Genomic DNA, 19,536 nt, shown 5'->3' on the forward strand with positions numbered 1-19,536 from the left:
ATTATCCTTAATAGGAAATTGCTGACTATCAGTTTTTTCACTCTTTCTTTGTTGAATGAATCCATCCTCACCATCCTCAGCAGCAGCATACAAGTTTTCTGACACTTCCATTTCACTTCTTTTGTGCTTCTTCCTTTCTTCTTCAACCTTTAACAAAAATTTGACACTTAGGATAATTGTCATTACTTCATTCAATAAAAAGAACTATTTTGTTTTCATTAATCTTATCATTTGGCTCAAGTTTCATTGTCATGATGTTAATCAATAAAATTTTGTTGCCTACTTTAACTTTAGTCATTACACGTCATTGAAGTTTTGGAAACTCTTCTTCATTTCTGTGTAAGTGAAAGAAACAGAATTTCCCAAAATTTCAAAAAGGCTTTTCTTAATTCTGTGCTGTTATTTACATCTACCCATCACCAACATTTTTATCCCCATTTGACTAACAGAGACAGAAAAATAAAAAGACCAATTCACAAAATTTGTCCTTTTCTGCCTTTATCACCTGGACTTTGCATTGAACAGCCAGATCTAGAGGAAATGACACTGTAGGCTTCAGCAAGAGAAAGGGAGCTTTCCCCTTTCCACCCTAAGCTTTCCTTTCTCCCACTGCCTTTTATAATTCTCTTCATTTGGATCCTGGAGATATCAAAAAAGTGAAGTTGCTCACTGAAATATGTGAAGCAAAGTTTCCCACAGAACAAGAAGTAGAGCAAACCTGCTGAACTGTTAAGTGTGGGATTCTAGAAAATAAGCAATGTTCCCAAGTTTTAAATTCAGTAACCACAAAGCTTTATGGGTAAAGGGCATATAAGTACTTATCAACTTTATCCTCATTATCCATTGATAATAGGACTAAAACCCAGAAAGTTTAAATGATTCACCCAAAGCTCCTAAAGCATCAATACCTAGCATTTTATGTCACCAAAAATAGATGATACAATTCTATAATGCTGAGTCATGTAATTTCATCAGATAAATTATGGATAAATTCTCATTAACCAGATAAATTAAAAGTATGACTTTGGCAAAGTAATTTAATTTAATGTCACCTAAAGAAGGGCTCAACTTCTTTTCCCTTTAAAGAAGAATACATCTAGATTTTTGTCTAGCTTTAAAACTCAATGTACCTCAGAACTCAGCTTTCTAATTTTAAGTACTAATTTTTTTGCTGAGTTTATGCTACCTTGATGACAAAACAATACATGTCAAAAACTCTACCAGAGACTGAGAGTATCTTCTTGACCAAAAGGGGGATGCAAAATGAGACGAAATAGTTTCAGTGGCTGAGAGATTTCAAATGGAGTCGAGAGGTCACTCTGGTGGACATTCTTATGAACTATATAGATAACACCTCTTAGGTTTTAATGTATTGGAATAGCTAGAAGGAAATACCTGAAACTACCAAACTCCAACCCAGCAGTCTGGACTCCTGAAGACAATTATATAATAATGCAGATTACAAAGGGTGACAGTGTGATTGTGAAGACCTTGTGGATCACACCCCCTTTATCTAGCATATGGATGAGTAGAAAAATGGGGATAAAAACTAAAGGACAAATGGGGTAGGATGAGGGGATGATTTGGGTGTTCTTTTTTCACTTTTATTTTTTATTCTTGTTCTGGTTCTTTCTGATGTAAGGAAAATGTTCAGAGACAGATTGTGGTGATGAACGCATAACTATGTTATCATACTGTGGACAGTGGATTGTATACCATGGATGATTGTATGGTGTGTGAATGTATTTCAATAAAACTGAATTTAATAAAAAAAATTAAAAATAAAAAAACTCTACCAGACTTTATTAAACAACTTAATGTAAAGATCTGATGCAAACATTTGAAAGTAGTGATTAAAAATATGTGGAAGCATATTTATTTGTTATGAAAAATATCTCAAAGTGTTCACGTTGGAATTATAAAGTCCAAGAGATGGAGTAAAGCACATAAAGCAGCACAAACAAACGCACAATAAATAGACTAGTTTACCTGGAATATTTGTTACAACTCTCAAGGTTAGATATATATTTGTATCCCTTCTCTGTCATTGCTTCTTATTTTATTGTCTGAGGAAATGCATCTTTAAGCCAACAGAAAAAAAAAACTTAAGAACTTATTACTTTCTTTTTTCTTCAATGCTTATCCTTGTTCAGAAAGTCACATAGTATCTGGCTAAATTAGTTTTCCAGCTTATGTGCCACTTGGAAGACTTAGGTTGACTAAGGACACAAATTATGAGAATCTTTCCCTGAACTCCTCCTATCTAGACTGCAGAAATCATGTTTCTAAACAACTACATATTTGGATAACCCCATTTTATACATGAGGTTTTTATAAGTAGAAAATCAAAATGGATCAAATAATTGATAAGGAGAAACAACAAAGAGCAGCAGCAAGTGAACCTCCACCTCTTTTTGAAGTTGAACTTTCTCTTTTTCCAAAGCCCAGAACTCTACTTGCAAAATGCCTATCTCATTCTTAAACTTTTGCATATCTTGCTGTAATCCTTCATTTAGATATACTTTTGATGTGCTGTCACTATACGGTGGAGGAGAATGCACATTTTCTAATTCAGATTCCATGGTTTTATAGTTATTAGCATTGCAATTATCATGCAATGGCTTCTGGAATAAATCTTGCATTGTTTTTGTTTTCTCATAAGTGTGACAGCAAAAAGGTCGTGCTGTTTTGTTTGAATCGTACATTTCATTTCACTGGAGCGGGTAAGCCACAAATCAAGAAGGCTTTCGGGATCGCTAGACTGACGTATATGTCCAATGTCTAATTTCCAATTCATGGTATTTTGGTTTGTATTTTTTGTCTTTCGCATATCAAACTCTTGGTCTTCTTTCACTTCAACTGTAACTACATCTGGGTTCCTTATAATTTTATTTTCTGCATCATTATAAAAACTCTCCTTATTTTTGTGAAAAATATGTTCAGTATCAGGTTTATAATCATTTTCATAGTCTAATTTATTATCATTTAAATCAAGTTTAGAAGATGACTGGCAAGTATATTCCTGGGACCCAGAGGATAAATGAGATGGAAAGACATTTTCGAGACTGGGTTCTCTTTGTTCAGGAAATGCCTGGAATACAACAGAGACAGATACTCCAAATGCATCTTTTTCCTCATCATCAAATACATTATTTATCAAATTAGAGGATAGTTCCTTTAAGTTTGCTCCTTTAGAGTTGTCATGGAGTGGCTCTTCCTCGGGACAAGCATAATTTTAAACTTTTCACAAATTTCACCAAACTTCTGCTTTAACTCATTTGTGATGAGTTTTAAATTACTTTTCCATTCTACCTTGCCTTGTTTGATCCACAGTTCCTCATACTTTTGCATAAAAGGAAGTCCTGAATCTACAGATATATCCTTTCTATCACATTCCTCATTTATTTCTGGTTCTTGAGACATTTATTTGCAGATGGAAAAGTGGAAGATTACTTTGCTTGGTTTGATTCTCAAATGTCTTTTCTGTTGGGGTGCATGTTTTAAAAATAACTTTATCCTTAAGTAATTAAGTATGGACAAAGAAAAATTAGAAAATAATTAAAGTTTAACTCTTAATCTATGTTTAGCTATTCCCAAATAACTGAATTATAACTAAGAAGTGACAAATAACTTGGCTTAGCCTAAAATATGAGAAAAAAATGAAGAAGCAAACCCAATTTTGTCACTGTTTGTTTGGACTAAGCTTAATTCATTATATATTAAATTTACCAGAACTGAATTAGGAGATAATTTTTAATATTACAAAGGTTTCCTCACTTTAAAAACATTTCACCTGATCATGCCTGACAGAGAGAGTCCCTATAGTGCAATTAAGGATGTTTTTTACAGATTAGTAACTGGAGAGTAGGTAAACTTTAAATGATTAAGAACCATGGCCATTAACATCAATCAGGAAGAAAAGCAAATTCCTAAATTTTAATTCAAATTATATACTATGATAGCATTATGTACCTAGATTATCTCCTGTCCAGATCTAATACATTCTAATGTCCACTAATAGGGGTGGCTTAAAATTTTTTAATAATATTTACTGACTGTCTACCCTAAAATAAAATATGTGGAAGACACTAAGGGAAAGAAATTGAAGAGTCATTACCTGTACTCTAACACCAAAAGCCTCATTCTGGAAGGTGTGGTTCTCTTTTTCTTCCAAAGATAAAGTTTTGCTATAAGTTACTAAAGATTCTAGGAATATTTTAAGTTTTATAAGTGGTTAAAATGTTTTAAAATAATAAATTATAATCTATAGATTTTTACCAGTCTAGTCCAAATGTAATTTTACTTGGGCCACGCTCGTTATTAAAGCACCAAAACAAAATTATACCAGAAATTTAAACTTTCACATACCTGTGGTTGGTTGTTTTCACTTCCATCAAGCCTCTCTTGTTCTTCCTCTGATTTCATTTTTAAGTCTAGTTCTGCCGATAAATTATATATTTAGTTAAAATGAACTACTTAGAACAGTTAGATAAAAGATATAATCTTTATAATAATAAACAAAATAACATTTAACCAACTGAAAATATAAATTAAAGTTAATCTTTAGCTGAATATTCACTTCTTTAAGAAATATTCATAATTATCCAGGAAGATTTCCCATAACAGTCTGTGTCTTAAAAGATGAACAACATTTGAGACAGAATAAACGGTATAGGATTTCAGATAAAAGGATATAAACATTTCAGATATATAGGAAATAGGTATACACTGCTAGAGGTGTAAAAGTAATGTAACTTTGGAAGCCATGAATAATGTAGTTGAAGTTTAGCATATTGTTAAAAAAAGTACTGTCATGAAGTAGAGAATAGTGGACAGTGTCCCTTTATATGTTTCTACTGTATTTTTTCAATTTTGTTTTTGGTTGTGTTCATTTATGTTGGGTGGATGAATTTGTGAATGACTCTTTATGATGTTTGTATTTCTTGACTCTGATGGCATCTAGTGTCTCTTCATATACATTATTGAACCATTTGTTGAAGTAATTTTGGATAATTATTTTAATTTTTTCTTCTATTCCCAAAGTTCTGAATATAATCCTTTTATGCACTCTCAAGTGTATTCTAAATATTAACCTGAATGAAATTTTTCCTTCTCCTAATTCCCCTTTGTTATTATATGTTGCTTTGGTTAAAGGAAGAATGCAAATGCCTTGCTAAAAGGTATTCTGTTTGGCTATAGGTTGCATGAGGGGAGTAAACACAAAAGGAAATTTTGCCATGAAATGATTTTTCAATGTCAGGACTATATTATAGAAGTCATACAGAGGTACTCTAGGGTTGAATACTCCACGCTTCTTTATTACCTTCTTTGCTCTCTTTCTTTTCTGATAGCTGTGATTCACACGGGTCATGGAGAGAATAATTCTCTAATAGAAATATAGTTCCAGTACTAAACTTCTCTTTATCTATTAAGGTCATCTGTCCGCATTCTGTGGATGCTGACTGATTCTTGGTGATTGATTGTGATACAAATAGACATTTATCATCAACTTTCAAATCCCCAGATGTTTTGCAATGCTCACTATTGAGGGTCAAACTAGTAGAATCCCAATCTGAAAAATCTGAAAATAAAATTTTCATTTATTAGAATGTAAATAATAATACAAATCTGACTAACTTGCACAAATTCTCTCTTCAGAAAAGCAGTCCTATGTTCTCCTCTCTCACATAAACATACTACTTTTTTGTGGCTGTCTGTATTTTACATGGATCATACCTGCCGTTCACTTAGATAAATTTCGTTAACTGTCTCTCATTTTTTCCTACATTTTTATTGCTTAGGATTACTTTGATTCACTCAGCAATCTCTATTACATATTTTGTTTTTCCACAAGAGCTTTGTTTATTAACAATTACAGTTCTTCAGGGATATGAATTTTTTGTTATTAACAAAATTTATGTCTAAACACTTTAAATTTAAAAATATATGACAATATTTACATGTGTGTATGTTCTAGAAACATGAGTTTAAAAAATGTTTAATGAATTTACTATGTTAAATTTAAAACTACTTTAATACAATGAAATGGTCTTTCCTGAATGCACCAACATTGTCAGAATTCATTTTCTAAGCCTTGGATATACATGAAAAATTTATATGAGACACGATAGCCTTAAATGACCTAATTGTTTCCATGTAAAAACAGGATAAGTCTAAGTCCATGCAAAATCCAGAGTACAGAGTGTCATGATATAGGAAATGAATGTATAATGAAAATATTTTTCCTTTTTTTAAACTCAATTGTCAGATTTGAATTTCTAAAGACAAGTGAAAGAAAAAAGAAATGTAGAAGTGAAACTTTAAAGGCCACTTTGTCACCAAAGGCCCCTTTATCATTTCATAACCATGAACACCTCGGTTTAAAACACTGGTTCTAAACTGTGATCTGAGAACCCCTACAGTCCCAAGATTGGTTCAAAGGGTCCAAGAGATCAAAACTATTTTTATAATAATATTAAGATGTTATTTGCCATTTTCATTCTCATTCTCTTGTAAGTAAGCAGTGGAGTTTTCCAGAGGGCATGTGATAATGTCATAGGTCTAATGGTTAATGGAATGTGTGACTGTGGTTGCTTGTATTTACCAGACCCCTCCCCCACAACACACACACAGAGCCCGCTAATCAGAATATCTGATTGGCTTAAGATCATCAGTATAAAGACACTAAAATGAAATAATTAAAATTAAACACAATTGACATGTGAAGCTTTACCCTAGGTAAACACTGGAAAACACTGGAAAAATCTTAGTGTTCCATTATTAACCTCCATGGCTCCCTAAGTATAGGGATTCCAAACATCTGAACTAAAGCTTACGTTTTAAAAATCTCTTTATCTTTTGCTTGTAAGTTTCTTTCTTTCAAACATGGGTACCAACAATGACATATCTGCATTATTTATATCAAAACTTTCAATTAAATTTTCAAAAAAGAATTCGGCATAAGAAGATGGTGGGCATTTCCGATATCTTGTACTTTTTTTTCAGAGTTAAATTTGTATTGTAAAATTTACCTGATTTGGATGTTTGTACATCCTTGATTCTCACTGCTTTATTAGGTGCAGAATCTTTCATTTCATTGATAGGCTGCATGGGCTTTGAAACAAGACAATTAATAAATAAAGTATATTTCACAATCTGTAGTTAATAACTGAAGATAAAAATATGAAAGTTGTTACCTTCACATGAGGATATTTCTCAGGAGAATCTAAAAGGCAAAAGGAACATATATAATCAAGGACATGTGACTATGATAAAAGCCAAGCCACAGGTTAATGCAGAGGTAGTATCAAGCCGAATCCTCATGCTTAGCTTTGAAAATGATTACTTTAGTTTATATGTGGATTTTCTGGTTAGGACAACAACATGACAGAAATATGAATCTATTATAAATACCAAAGAAAAAAATAGGAATAAAGGTTTAATAAAACATGCAGTTGAGATTTCAAAAGTGAGATTATGTATCAATTGACTAACTAAACTAGAAAAGTACACTTATGTCAGTGTGAACATACTGATTGATGGGAAGAAAAGTGACCCTTAATCAGAGGAGCAAATCATGACCCTAAGAAGATAAATGTCAAAACTGATGGCAGAATGCAACAGCGTATCTTGAATGCAATGCATTAAGGTTATTTATATACCATTATGCTACAAGTATTTAATATTTCATGTTCTTTAATTGGCCCTGTAATTTAGAAAGTAAACACTTGTGATGACAGTTGAGTTGCATGCATAATTCATTTCTCATCACAGAAATAAAGTGATCTGAATTAATCACCTTGGATATACACTTGTAGAATAACAGTTAATAAAAATATTCATTTTTTTCCATACCCATGTGGGCTACTGGTATGCCTACATTTCTTGTATCCTCTAGTTTAGCCATCTTAAAGTTTCTTGATCCACTCATGCAAGAAGGTATATAAAACACATCTAAGAAATAATGTATAATACACTTTCAACATTGAAGTATGATTATCAAAAAGGAAAAATAAATTTAATTGCCACAGAAATAGATATTAATAACCTTTCATATGTAAAATCAGTGCAGTGATTTTTTTAGTGAATTTAGTAAATTGTCAGGGAAAATAAAAATCTTATCATTCAGGGAATGAACTCTATACTTTTTGTTTCCAAAATTAGTTTGGTTTGATATATCACACTAGTCTTGAAAGGATTTTTATGAAACAGCCATCTTACCAAAGAATTAGCTGCCTTACAAAAAAAACAGCCCATGTTTCTCTATTCAAATTAGTCTCATTTGATTAACTAACACCATGCAACACATCTTCAACGCCTGACAGAGAAGGGGAAGAGAACTGAGTAACTGCAGTTTACCCAATTCCAGCACTCCCTCCTGCTTCCAGTATTCTCCAGGGCAGTAATGATCTAATCTTCAGTTTATAGGGAAATACACTAAAGCCAAGTGAGTTCTCTCAAGTTTCCTCAATAACTACAAAATTACCTAGCTAACTTCTTTTCCTCCCTCCCCTGATTTCCCTCCTGCTCTTCAAAAGTCATCTCTAGATCTGGGCTCTAAAGTACCCCTCTTCTGCCTTCTTTTTATGAATTATCCTCACCACTTCTTTTCTCTTTGTTTAGCAGTGGTAACTTGCATCTATAATTTCTATTTCTTTATTTCTTTTGTGCTCCTTACCCTCTCCTATAAACAAAAGCAAAATCATGCCTTTGAACCTTTTATGTCTTAAACTAGGACCCACACCATGGCTAGTCTTCTAGATTCTTTAAGAGGGAAGTCTACACCCTTTCTGTTCAAAGTGTAGTCTCAAGACCAGCAGTATTGGCATCACCTGGGAGCTTGTTAGAAAGGCAGAATCTCAGACCTTCTGACTCAGAATTGACGCTTTTAACATGGTCCCCAGGTGATTCATGAAAATCTGAGCCACTCGGGTTTATTCTGAGTCTGCTTCCACATTTCTTTATTTTCACTTACCCTTTTGGAAATTAAATTCTTCCCTGACACTTCCCCAAAACTGAGACTGGATTAAAAGTCATAAAGTTTCTAATGGACTTTTTATCAGGCTTTAGGGTCCCTGATATCTCCAAAACTGAACCCGCTCTCCTCTTTCAATTCTCTTATTTTGGTCTATGTGATCCATCCTATGAAGTAGCAACACTTTACATGACATAATATTATATACAATTAGAGCTGACCATATTGCTTAAATTCCTCCAAGGTAGATAAAACATAGCTCAGTATGATCAGGAGCCTCCTTCATTAATGCCTTCCAAACAATGGGGAAGAGAGTCAGCAGGAAATTAGCGCTCTAATTCTCAGACAAGCTTGGTGTAGGAATCTCACTTCATATTCTTCCTGCATTTCTAACAGTCTGTTCCTTTTTCTAAAGATTCATTTTATTTGACCACATTCCACTATGCACACCTGATTCTTTTTACTCCCTATACTCTCTGCCTTTCTCATTCATTCTTCTCTTTATGCGGTTCCTCTTCCTTATTTCCTGATTGTCCTTAATTTCACTCCTTTGGTAACACTCATAATTTTTAATCTGTTGCTGGCATCTTCTCTAATCACATACAACTTATCTCCATTTTACTTCTCTTTTTCCACACTATGTATTTAATAGGTAATTTCAATCAGAAAACACCAGTGCTCGTGTGTCAAACATTCTGTCAAACAAATTTTTATAAAATGCAGTTTTACCTTCTATTTGTCCATTTAATATATTTTTTCCTTTCTGATCTGTGACTTCAGATAAATGAGCAACATACTTCTGTGGAAGACTCTCAGAGATGCTCTGTTAAAATAATGAAATGCACAAAGATTTCCTAATCACTTTCTAAGAAAATAACTGAATTTCCTAGTTTAAAAGCAATTAAACTTAAATATAAGAGCATGTATTAAAAATGAAAGCATTTAAATGGAGAACCTCATATATAGTCTCTAGTCCGTATCTAACCTTTATCATCACTTGGTCGTTGATTCTGTAAACTGAGCAAGGAAGACCAGAGCAAACATATTCATATACAAAACACTGATTTATATACCAACAAGAAACTAACTTCAAAACACCTAACTCTAATTTGCATTTCCCACCAAAAATAAAAGGACATTTTAAAAATGATGTATTTAAACAAATTCTTTAATAAGTACATTTGTTATAATGCAGCAGTAAAATGAGATGCTTGGCATAAGGAACTTTGGAGTACGTCACACTGAGTATAAACCGAACATCTTAGAAGTTGTTTCATGTAGGTAAACAAGGACGCGGAGGAACCTAATTATCTTCTATGACAAAATGAGAGCTAATGCTTCATGGCAAAATTTTTTTGATTTTTATTATAGGGAAAATTATTGAATAAAATGACAAAGTAGTAAGAAAAACTTTTCTTTAGGCTTTGTTTAAGTAATAGGAAACAAAAATGAGATATAACATGCAACTCTTTGCACATTAAGAATTATTTCAAAAAAGTATAGTAAGCTTTAATAACAAGAGAATAATAACATTTTTAAGCATCTAAAATATGCCAACCACTTATTATGAACATTTTCTTTTCTATATATAATAAGAAAAAGAATGATTATGATAACAGCTATCCCACTTCTTACTTGCTGCTCACTCCAAGACGTTAGATTAAAATGGTGAATAAGATACACAAGACAGTTGTGGTCCACTGTTGTCTCTGTCCAGAATGTTCTTCTCCCATTTTCAAACAACTGGCTCCTTCTCATCCTTCAGTTGGCAGCTTAAAAGTCATGCTCAGACAGATCTTCTCAAACTACTTAAACCCCACACACATACTCAGCCCAACTAGAAACTCATCCAATAATCTCTACGCTAACATTCTCAGTTTCCTTCATATGAAGCACTTATAGTGACTTGTTTTTCTGCTTCTAACACTACAACATAAGCCCTCATTTTATATTCGGTGTCTAACTGCCCGGCACATAGTTGGACTTCAACAACAGAAATGTATTCAAGACCAAAATGTCTAAAATCTCATCAAGAAAGCCTCAGGTGCCAAATCACTATATAACTACAGGATATCTCCAGTAGTAGTCTACTGAAACCTAACAAACCCAAAATTATAAATCCACACATCTATTCTAACTTCCCCCTTCTGTGATTGACACTTCTGCCATTTTATTTTACTTCAGGTTTAAAGAAGTGTCAACCAATATTTAGTAAGTCACTAAATAGCACAGTGATCATTTTATCTTACATTTGTATAGCATCCTTTATAGTTTTCACAGTTGTTACCAAATTACACATATCTGAAAGGTACATATGAGTACCATTTTTATGAATGAGGTAACTGACATTCAAATGGGTTAAGGAATTTTTTCCAAGATCCCAGAGTTAGTAAGTGACAAAACCAGGTAAACTAACATGACTCTGGACTTCAAATACAGTGCTTGTACCTCGATGCAGCAGTTGCCTGCATGTAAGAGATCAGGCCCTTCCTACCTCCTTCCACAACAGTCACCTTAGTACAGCTTGCTATTACTTTATTATTACATTACTACAAGCATGGCTGCCATAAATGCATTCTATTTTAACTATCCAAAATAGTTTTTACTTATTAAAACACCACTAAACAAAACTGTCTTTATTGTAACCCACATATTTTTACCATTCCCCATGCTTATCCTTCTCCTGAAATATATCTTGCAAACATACTTGACCATCCAAATATAATAATACTTTCAAGCCCCAGGCATCAACTTTTTTCAAGTTGCAAGTTGTGAAAAACCAGTACAATGGGAGACGGGGCAAGATGGCAGCATAGAGAGGAGTGGAATTTAGTTAGTCCCCTAGAACAACTAATAAACAACCAGGAACAACTAGTACATAATTTGGAATAACTGCTGGGGGACAATCGTGACTGTCCACACATCGTACACCAACCTGGATTGGGAGGAATGCCTGAGATCGCAGCATAAAATCTATAAATAAAAACTGTGGAACTGCGCTAGAAGCCCCCTACCCCTATGGCAGGCTAAGTGGCAAAACCTCGCTGTGGTAGAAAACAGTACTGTCTGAGCAAGCAAATATAGCTCAGCCCAGCTCCAATTGGGGTTTTAATTAACAAACGTGAACTGCTGAATACAAGCTACAAACCATTAACAAGCAGACAGAGGCTTTTAGTGATGACTGACCTTAAAGAGCCAGAAGACTTCTCTGTCCCGGGAGGGGGAGCCCAGAAAACCAGGTGTTATCTTTGGCTGCCAGATAAAACTGGGGGGTTGTGGACTGGCTCTGAAAGGGGGCTTTCTGTCCATTTTTCTTTCTCTCAACCTGAGCAGCTCAGTGGAGAATGCCTCAGCCATTTTTAGTTCACAGCACTCTGACCCAGACAGGGGTGGAGATAGCAGAGTAAGGGAGACAAAGGAGCAATTTAAATGCAGATGATAACTCCCTAGGGTTATCATCTACTACTTGCCTTCCCTTCAGAACCAGACACCAGAACCTGGGGGAAAACAGCCAAAACAGAAATTAAGGGGCCACATCTCCTTACACCAGTTGGAAGCAACAGGCTGACAGGTGCCACCTACTGGGCAGGTTAGGAAAAGCACAGTGGCTAGAGGCCTCGCAGGAAAGGCTGTCAATCTCTAAGACACACCTGCAGGGAGACTTTAAACTGAATATAACCCCACTCTGAGATCTGAACCCGTTCTGGTCTGGGAAAATATGATTGGGTAACCAAGGAAAACAGATGCCTAGACAACAGAAAACTACAATCTACACTAGGAAAAACGAAGATAACGGCCCAGTCAAAGGAACAAACTTACACCTCAATCAAGATACAGTTGAAACATTGTTTCACTTTAATGAAACAATCTATTAAAGACTTTCAAAGAAATACGCTAAATCAAATAAAAAACCAAATCAACGAGTTCAGGGAAGATATGGCAAAAGAGATGAAGGCTATAAAGAAAACACTGGGTGAACATAAGGTAGAAATTGAAAGTTTGAAAAAACAACTGGCAGAATCTATGGAAAGGAAAGACACAACACAAGAGATGAAAATCACAATGGAGAAAGACAACAGCAGATCTCAAGAGGCAGAAGAAAACACTCAGAACTGGAGAACAAGACACCTGAAATGCTACACACTAAGGAACAGATAGGGAAAAGAATGGAAAACTATGAGCAATGTCTCAGGGAATTGAATGACAACATGAAGTGCATGAATGTACATGTCACGGGTGTCCCAGAAGGAGAAGAGAAGGGAAAAGGGGCAGAAGCAATAATAGAGGAAATAATCAATGAAAATTTCCCATCTCTTATGAAAGACATAAAATTACAGATCCAAGAAGTGCAGCATACCCCAAACAGTATAGATCTGAATAAACATACGCCAAGACATTTAATAATCAGATTATCAAATGTCAAAGACAGAGAGAATACGGAAAGCAGCAAGAGAAAAGCGATCCATCACATACAAAGGAATCTTGATAAGACTATGTGTGGATTTCTCAGTAGAAACCATGGAGGCAAGAAGGAAGTGGTGTGATATATTTAAGATTCTGAAAGAGAAAAACCATCCAACTAAGAATCCTATATCTGGCAAAACTGTCCTTCAAATATGAGGGAGAGTTTAAAATATTCTCGGACAAACAGACAATGAGAGTTTGTTTACAAGATACCTGCTCTACAGGAAATACCAAAGGGAGCACTACAGACAAATAGGAAAAGACAGGAGTGTGAGGTTTGGAACACAATTTTGGGCAATGGTAGCAATGTAAGTACACTGAACAAAGATGACTGTGAGTATGGTTGAAAGAGGAAGGTTAGGAGCATGTGGGACACCAGAATGAAAGAGGAAAGAGGAAAGATAAAGACTGGGACTGTATAACCAGTGAAACCTAGAGTGCTCAACAATTATGATAAAATGTACAAACGTTTTTTCATGGGAAAAGAACAAATGAATGTCAACCTTGCAAGATGTTAAAAATAGGGTGGTACTGGGGAAAAATACAATCAATGCAAACTAGAGACTCTAGTTAACAGAAACATTGCATTATGCTTAATTTAATGTAACAAAGGCAATACAGCAAAGCTAAATGCCTATAAGAGGGGGACATAAGGGAGGGGTACAGGACTCTTGGCATTGGTGACGTTGTCTGACTCTTTTATTCTAATTTAGTTTAATTCTGTCTTTCGTTTTGTCGCTTTTTAGTTGTCATGTTTTTTTCTTTCTTTTTCTTTTGTCTCTCTACCTTCTTTGACTCTTCCTCCTTTGTGGAAGAAATGGAGATGTCCTTACAGAGATAGTGGTGATGATGGTGAACACATAAATATGTGACTATACAGGGAACCATCGATTGTTTACTTAGGATGGAATGTATGGTAAGTAAACAAAACTGTCTTAAAAACAAAAAAACAGGTTGATGAAGAAACCTTGAGGGCACTATATTGAGTGAAACAAGTCAGACACATAAGGACAAATATTGCATGATCTCATTGATATGAACTAATTATAATATGTAAATTCATAGACATGAAATATAAGTTACCAGGATATTCAATGAGGCTAAAGAATGGGGAGTGGTTGCTTATTATGAGCAGAATGTTTAACTACTTTGAACTTAAGTATTTGGAAATGGACAGAAATGACAATAGCATGTTATTGTGAGAATAACTAACAGTTCTGAACGGTGTGTGAAGATGGTAGAAAGGGGAAGCTTAGAGTCACGTATGTCACCAGAAGGAAAGTTGGAGGTTAAAAGATGGGAATGTATAAAACAGTGAATCTTGTAGTAGACAATGTCTGTGATTAACTGTATAAATATTAGAAATCTCTTTCATGATCTAGAACAAGTGTATGACATCATAACCAGAAGTTAATAATAGAGGGATACATAGGGAAAAAAATATACCTATTGCAAACTATGTACTACAGTTAGTAGTATTTTAACATTCTTTCATCAACAGTAACAAATGTACTATGCCAATACTATGAGTCAATAAATGAGGGTGGGTGGTTAGGGGTATGGGAGGATTTGAGTTTTCTTTTTTTGTCTTTGCTTCTTTTCTGGAGTAATAAAAATGTTCTAAAAATTGAAAAAAAAAATAATTGTGGAGATGGATGCACAGCTGTATGATGGTACCTGGGCAACTGATTGTAGACTTTGGATCTTTGGATAATTGTATGGTATGTGAACAATCTCAATAAAATTAAATTAAAAAAAAACACTATAGTGCAAAACTGTTTCTTTGTGAACCTCATTAGGACTTTTACACATGGAATCATACATTTAGCCATATGTTGACCTGGAATCATTCTCTAGATTTTTAAAATTATTTTTATTAGAGAATTTGTAGGTTTACAAAAAATCTATAGAAAATACAGAGTTCCCAGATACTCCCCCCTCACACATACAGTGTTCCCTATCATTAACACTGTGTATTAGTGTGGTACCATTGTTATAACTGATGAAACAATATTATTATAATTACACTATGAACTATAGTCCATCGTTCACATTAGGGTTCACTGTTCGTGTTGTAGAATTCTACACTTTTTTTCTTTTAATTTTTATTCTAGTAACATTTGTGGTATATAAAATTTCCCCTTTTAACCATAGTCAATTGTAACTGAGTGGTGTTAATTACATTAACAATGCTGTGCTACCATCACCACCATCTAGTACCAAAACTTAAACAGAAACTCAGTGCCAATTAATCATTAACTCCCTATTCCTTACCTTTATCCCAGTACTTGGTAACCTGCATTCTAGTTTCTGACTCTACGAATATGCTTATTCTAATTATTTCATACCACTGAGATCATTTGTCCTTTTGAAAGACAGTCCTGCCAGATATAAATTTCTTGGTTGGCAACTGTTTTCTATTAGCACATTTAATATTTCATCCCACTGCCTTCTTGTCTCCATGGATTCTGATGAGAACTCAGCAGTTAATCTTATTGGAGCTCTCTTGTACATAACATGTTGCCTTTCTCTTGCAGCTTTCACAACTTTCTCCTTGTCCTTGGCATTCAGCATGTTGACTACCATGTGTCTGGACATGATTCTCTTTGACTTTATCCTGTTTTGGGTTCACTGGGCATTATGAATGTCTACATTCACATCTTTTTGTTATATCTGGGAAGTTTTCTAACATTATTTCTTAGAGTAGTCCTTCTGCCCTATTTCTTTTTCTTCTCCTTCTGAGACTCCCATAATGTGCATATTGGTATGCTTGATGGTGTCCCACAGGTCTCTTAGGCTCTGCTACCTTTTTAAAATTCTTTTTTTCTTTCTGCTCCTCAGCCTGAATTATTTCAACTATCTTTTCTTTAGGTTCACTGATTCTTTCTTCTGCCAGTTCCAATATGCTGTTGAAACTCTCTAGGGAATTTTTCATTTCAGTTATTGTGGTCATCAACTCCAGTACTTCTATTTCATTCCTTTCTCAAATTTCTATGTCTTTATTGAGATTCTCATATTGTTCATTTATCATTTTCCTGGTATCCTGTAGTTCTTTCTCTGTGTTTTCCTATTTCTCATTGAGTATATCAAAGATTTTTTAAAGTCTTTGCCCAGTATGTCCAAAGTCTTGTCTTCTTCGATGGTTTCTGAATTGTTCTCTCATTCCTTAGGATGTATTGTCACTTCCTGTTGGCCTTTGTTTGTCTTGTAATCCTTAGTTGCACACTCTCCATTTCTAATATTTTTAATTAACTCTGGGATTTAGTCTCTGAGCTGTTTCTTAAATTTGTATCCAGCTAGTGATATGACAGACTTACTTGAGTATTAGCACTAACAAAATCAACCAACCAACGCAAACAAACAAACAAAACACTTTTCACACTTTTTGCAGTTTGGCTCTGCACTGGCTGACACTCTGCTTCAGAATTCAGCTCTCCTATCAAAAAGATCAGCCCAAGGCAAAACTGAAGGATAGGTTCTTTTCTGTCTTTTCTAAGTTTTTGTCTTGCCTATTCATAGCCTTAGGAATTCCCCCATTTATAGGAATCAGAATGTCCCCTCTATTCCCTAGGAAATAGACTCACTCCCCCTCCAGGGTCCTCTATTGTATGTCTTAAAGCCTATAATCCTTTGCCTCAGGACACTTAATTGTTCCTTACCCCACTTAACTGTTTCCTGCATTGCTTGGTTCTCATACTGCATTAGCTTTCTGAAAGCTGCCTCTCCCATGGGGCACATTCTGGGAGGGAGAGCCAGAAACCAGTGCCCTGGTTCAGTCTTTCAGGCTGTTACACAATAGGTTGGCACCAGCATACAGGCACCCCAGTAAACACGCAGGGGTTGTTCTCCTTTCTTCAGAACAGGGCCAGGGTCTCACAATGGGAGCACCACCCACCCTGTGCTGGGGAGGGGGTAGAGGTAGGCCAGCAAGGGCACCACAAACTTCTCCTACCAGTTTTTAGTGGCCCTTTTTTCCATTTGGCACTTGCCCATTTACTGCAACCCTTTAACTGTTTTCCGGACTTTTGAGGAAGATGGCTCTGCCAGAGTTTGCTAGTTGTTCACAGACTCTGTGAGGAAACGGCACCTTGGAGCGTCTTATGATGCCATCTTGGTCGACTGGAAGCCTCTCTAGAAAAACTTAACTTCAGAACCTAAATTGGTTGTTTATTGTTATGGTGCCCGCGAGTTAGAGTACGAGACAGCCAAACAGAATTTAAAGAGCCTTTATTTAACCTGCCGGTGACTGCCGCCTGTCACTCCGCGCAGGGAGTTCAGCAAGCAGCAGCCCCCACCAGAGAGTTCTTGAGACTTATATAGGCAGAAACCACATCCTGAAAATGCAAGCAAGCTACTTTGACAAAAGCAGAGTTGGTGGTTAATTAATGGGTGCTTAAGATCTTTAGCAAGCTTGAGAAGTTTTCTCAAGGCCAGTGCAATGATTAATTATTGAAATGGTTACGCTTGGCTAATGTGTACATCTGCAAGTCTTACTCCCTAAAACGGCACAGTTTCACTCCCTTCCTCTCAGGGCTTAATGTTTACTTTGCAGTCATTACCAGCTGTGGGGGAAGGGGACTCTCTTGTTATAGATTTAGGGGAGGGAGCTCACTTTAGGGCCCCACTTCATTTATGACTTCTAAGACTTGCTTTTTGCTTATATACACGGGCTTCATTAAATGGATCCTGCAAATTAGTGAATTATATTATGCAGCAGTTTTGTACTTAGTATAATTACTTGATTAATTATACATTGAAAAACATAACAAAAGAATTCCCTGTGGGTATATACAGAGATGAGAATGTAAAGTCAAAACATCCTCTTTTACTTTTTAACATCACTCAATGCTTACACTTTAAAAAATAATAGACTCTACTTCAGAATCCCAAGGTGATTCTATATCTTCCTTTTCACCCAATCCTAAAGCTGGCATCATATCTATAAAGTGTAGCCACAGACACATTAATGAGAACATTCATTACCATGACTATTAAATACATGTATGTCTAGCTGCATTCATGAATATTTCAATGAAACAAAAGTTAAAGCAGAAAAGAACTTCAGAGGGTCGAAGTAGTTTCAGGAAAAAGTTGGTAGTAGTTTGAATACTTAGAAAGAAAGACAGCAAAAGAAAAATATTTAAAACAAATGATGTCATATTTAGAGCAACATATTTTCAATTAGGTTTTTTATAATCATATTTAAGCAAACAAAAATTTTCATACTTACCACTTCTATCATCTTTGTGTGCTCCAACAACAGAAGTCATATTGCCACTATTCGTTTGTTCTCTTGGAGCACTTTCAGTAATACCAATACCAGCTTCTTTTTCTATAATTGCTGGCTTTCTTGTTCCTTCCTGTAATTGAAAAGGAGAAAAAAAAAACAACTTCAGAAAGCATTACATTCATTTGCTCACTCACTCGTTCAGTTAGTACATCAGCAATATGGCAACAAACATTTATTGTGTCTATCAAAATCGTAGGTACTATCCTGGAAGTAGCTGTAATAATAAATAAGAGAGAGTTTCTGTCCCATGTTCTAGATGGGGTAGAGATACATAAAAACAAATAAGGGTAGAAAAGTTGTCATTCACTAGTTATACAACTGAAGTGGATAAAGAACAGTAAGGGTACTTAAGAGAGAATGGTCTATTCTATCTGGGGAGCTCCAAAAATGCTGCAAAGATAGGGCTATATCTTGAAAGACAGAAAGGTACAGAGGAAGGTGTGAAGGGCATTCTAAATGGGATGGCAGGAGCAAAAGGATGTGGCATAAAACAACCTGTTAAAAGAGTGTACAAAAGTAGTGTGGTTAAAATAGAACACAGTTATTGGGAATGGGATGGAGGGATAAAACTGGAGAATTAGGGCCAGATCACAGAGGTGTCATGGTAGAATGTGAACTTTCCCCCTTAGGTAATGGGAATCCACTGTAAGCTGGTAAGCAGAGGAGTCACACCATCACAAATATATTTTAGGAAGGTCATACTGGCAGCAATGTAAAGACGAGGATAAGGGGAGCAAGACCAGAAAAACTATTTCAAAATTACGGTAAGAAAGTAAATTAGGGTAATGAGAGTAGGGAGAGAAGTGAA

The 19,536-nt window shown here is 35.1% G+C and overlaps 1 protein-coding gene across 1 annotated transcript in view; it reads right to left on the reverse strand.

Moving 5' to 3' along the window:
- Positions 1–3: 3 nt before the first annotated feature.
- The window catches only part of LOC119522458 (ankyrin repeat domain-containing protein 26-like), a gene marked incomplete at its 3' end in the record, with an annotated part of 111,934 nt that continues 92,401 nt past the window's right edge, over positions 4–19,536 (reverse strand). The window contains exons 24-32 of the mRNA XM_037820916.1: positions 18,669–18,798; positions 18,316–18,377; positions 9,704–9,797; positions 7,855–7,953; positions 7,197–7,225; positions 7,032–7,113; positions 5,324–5,581; positions 4,369–4,439; positions 4–147 (exon numbers count right to left, since the gene is read on the reverse strand). Of these exons, the coding sequence (XP_037676844.1) occupies positions 4–147; positions 4,369–4,439; positions 5,324–5,581; positions 7,032–7,113; positions 7,197–7,225; positions 7,855–7,953; positions 9,704–9,797; positions 18,316–18,377; positions 18,669–18,798 (969 nt within the window). The remainder of the gene's footprint in view (positions 148–4,368; positions 4,440–5,323; positions 5,582–7,031; positions 7,114–7,196; positions 7,226–7,854; positions 7,954–9,703; positions 9,798–18,315; positions 18,378–18,668; positions 18,799–19,536) is intronic.

The sequence above is a fragment of the Choloepus didactylus genome, chromosome X, assembly GCF_015220235.1.
Source record: "Choloepus didactylus isolate mChoDid1 chromosome X, mChoDid1.pri, whole genome shotgun sequence".
NCBI lineage: Eukaryota > Metazoa > Chordata > Mammalia > Pilosa > Megalonychidae > Choloepus > Choloepus didactylus.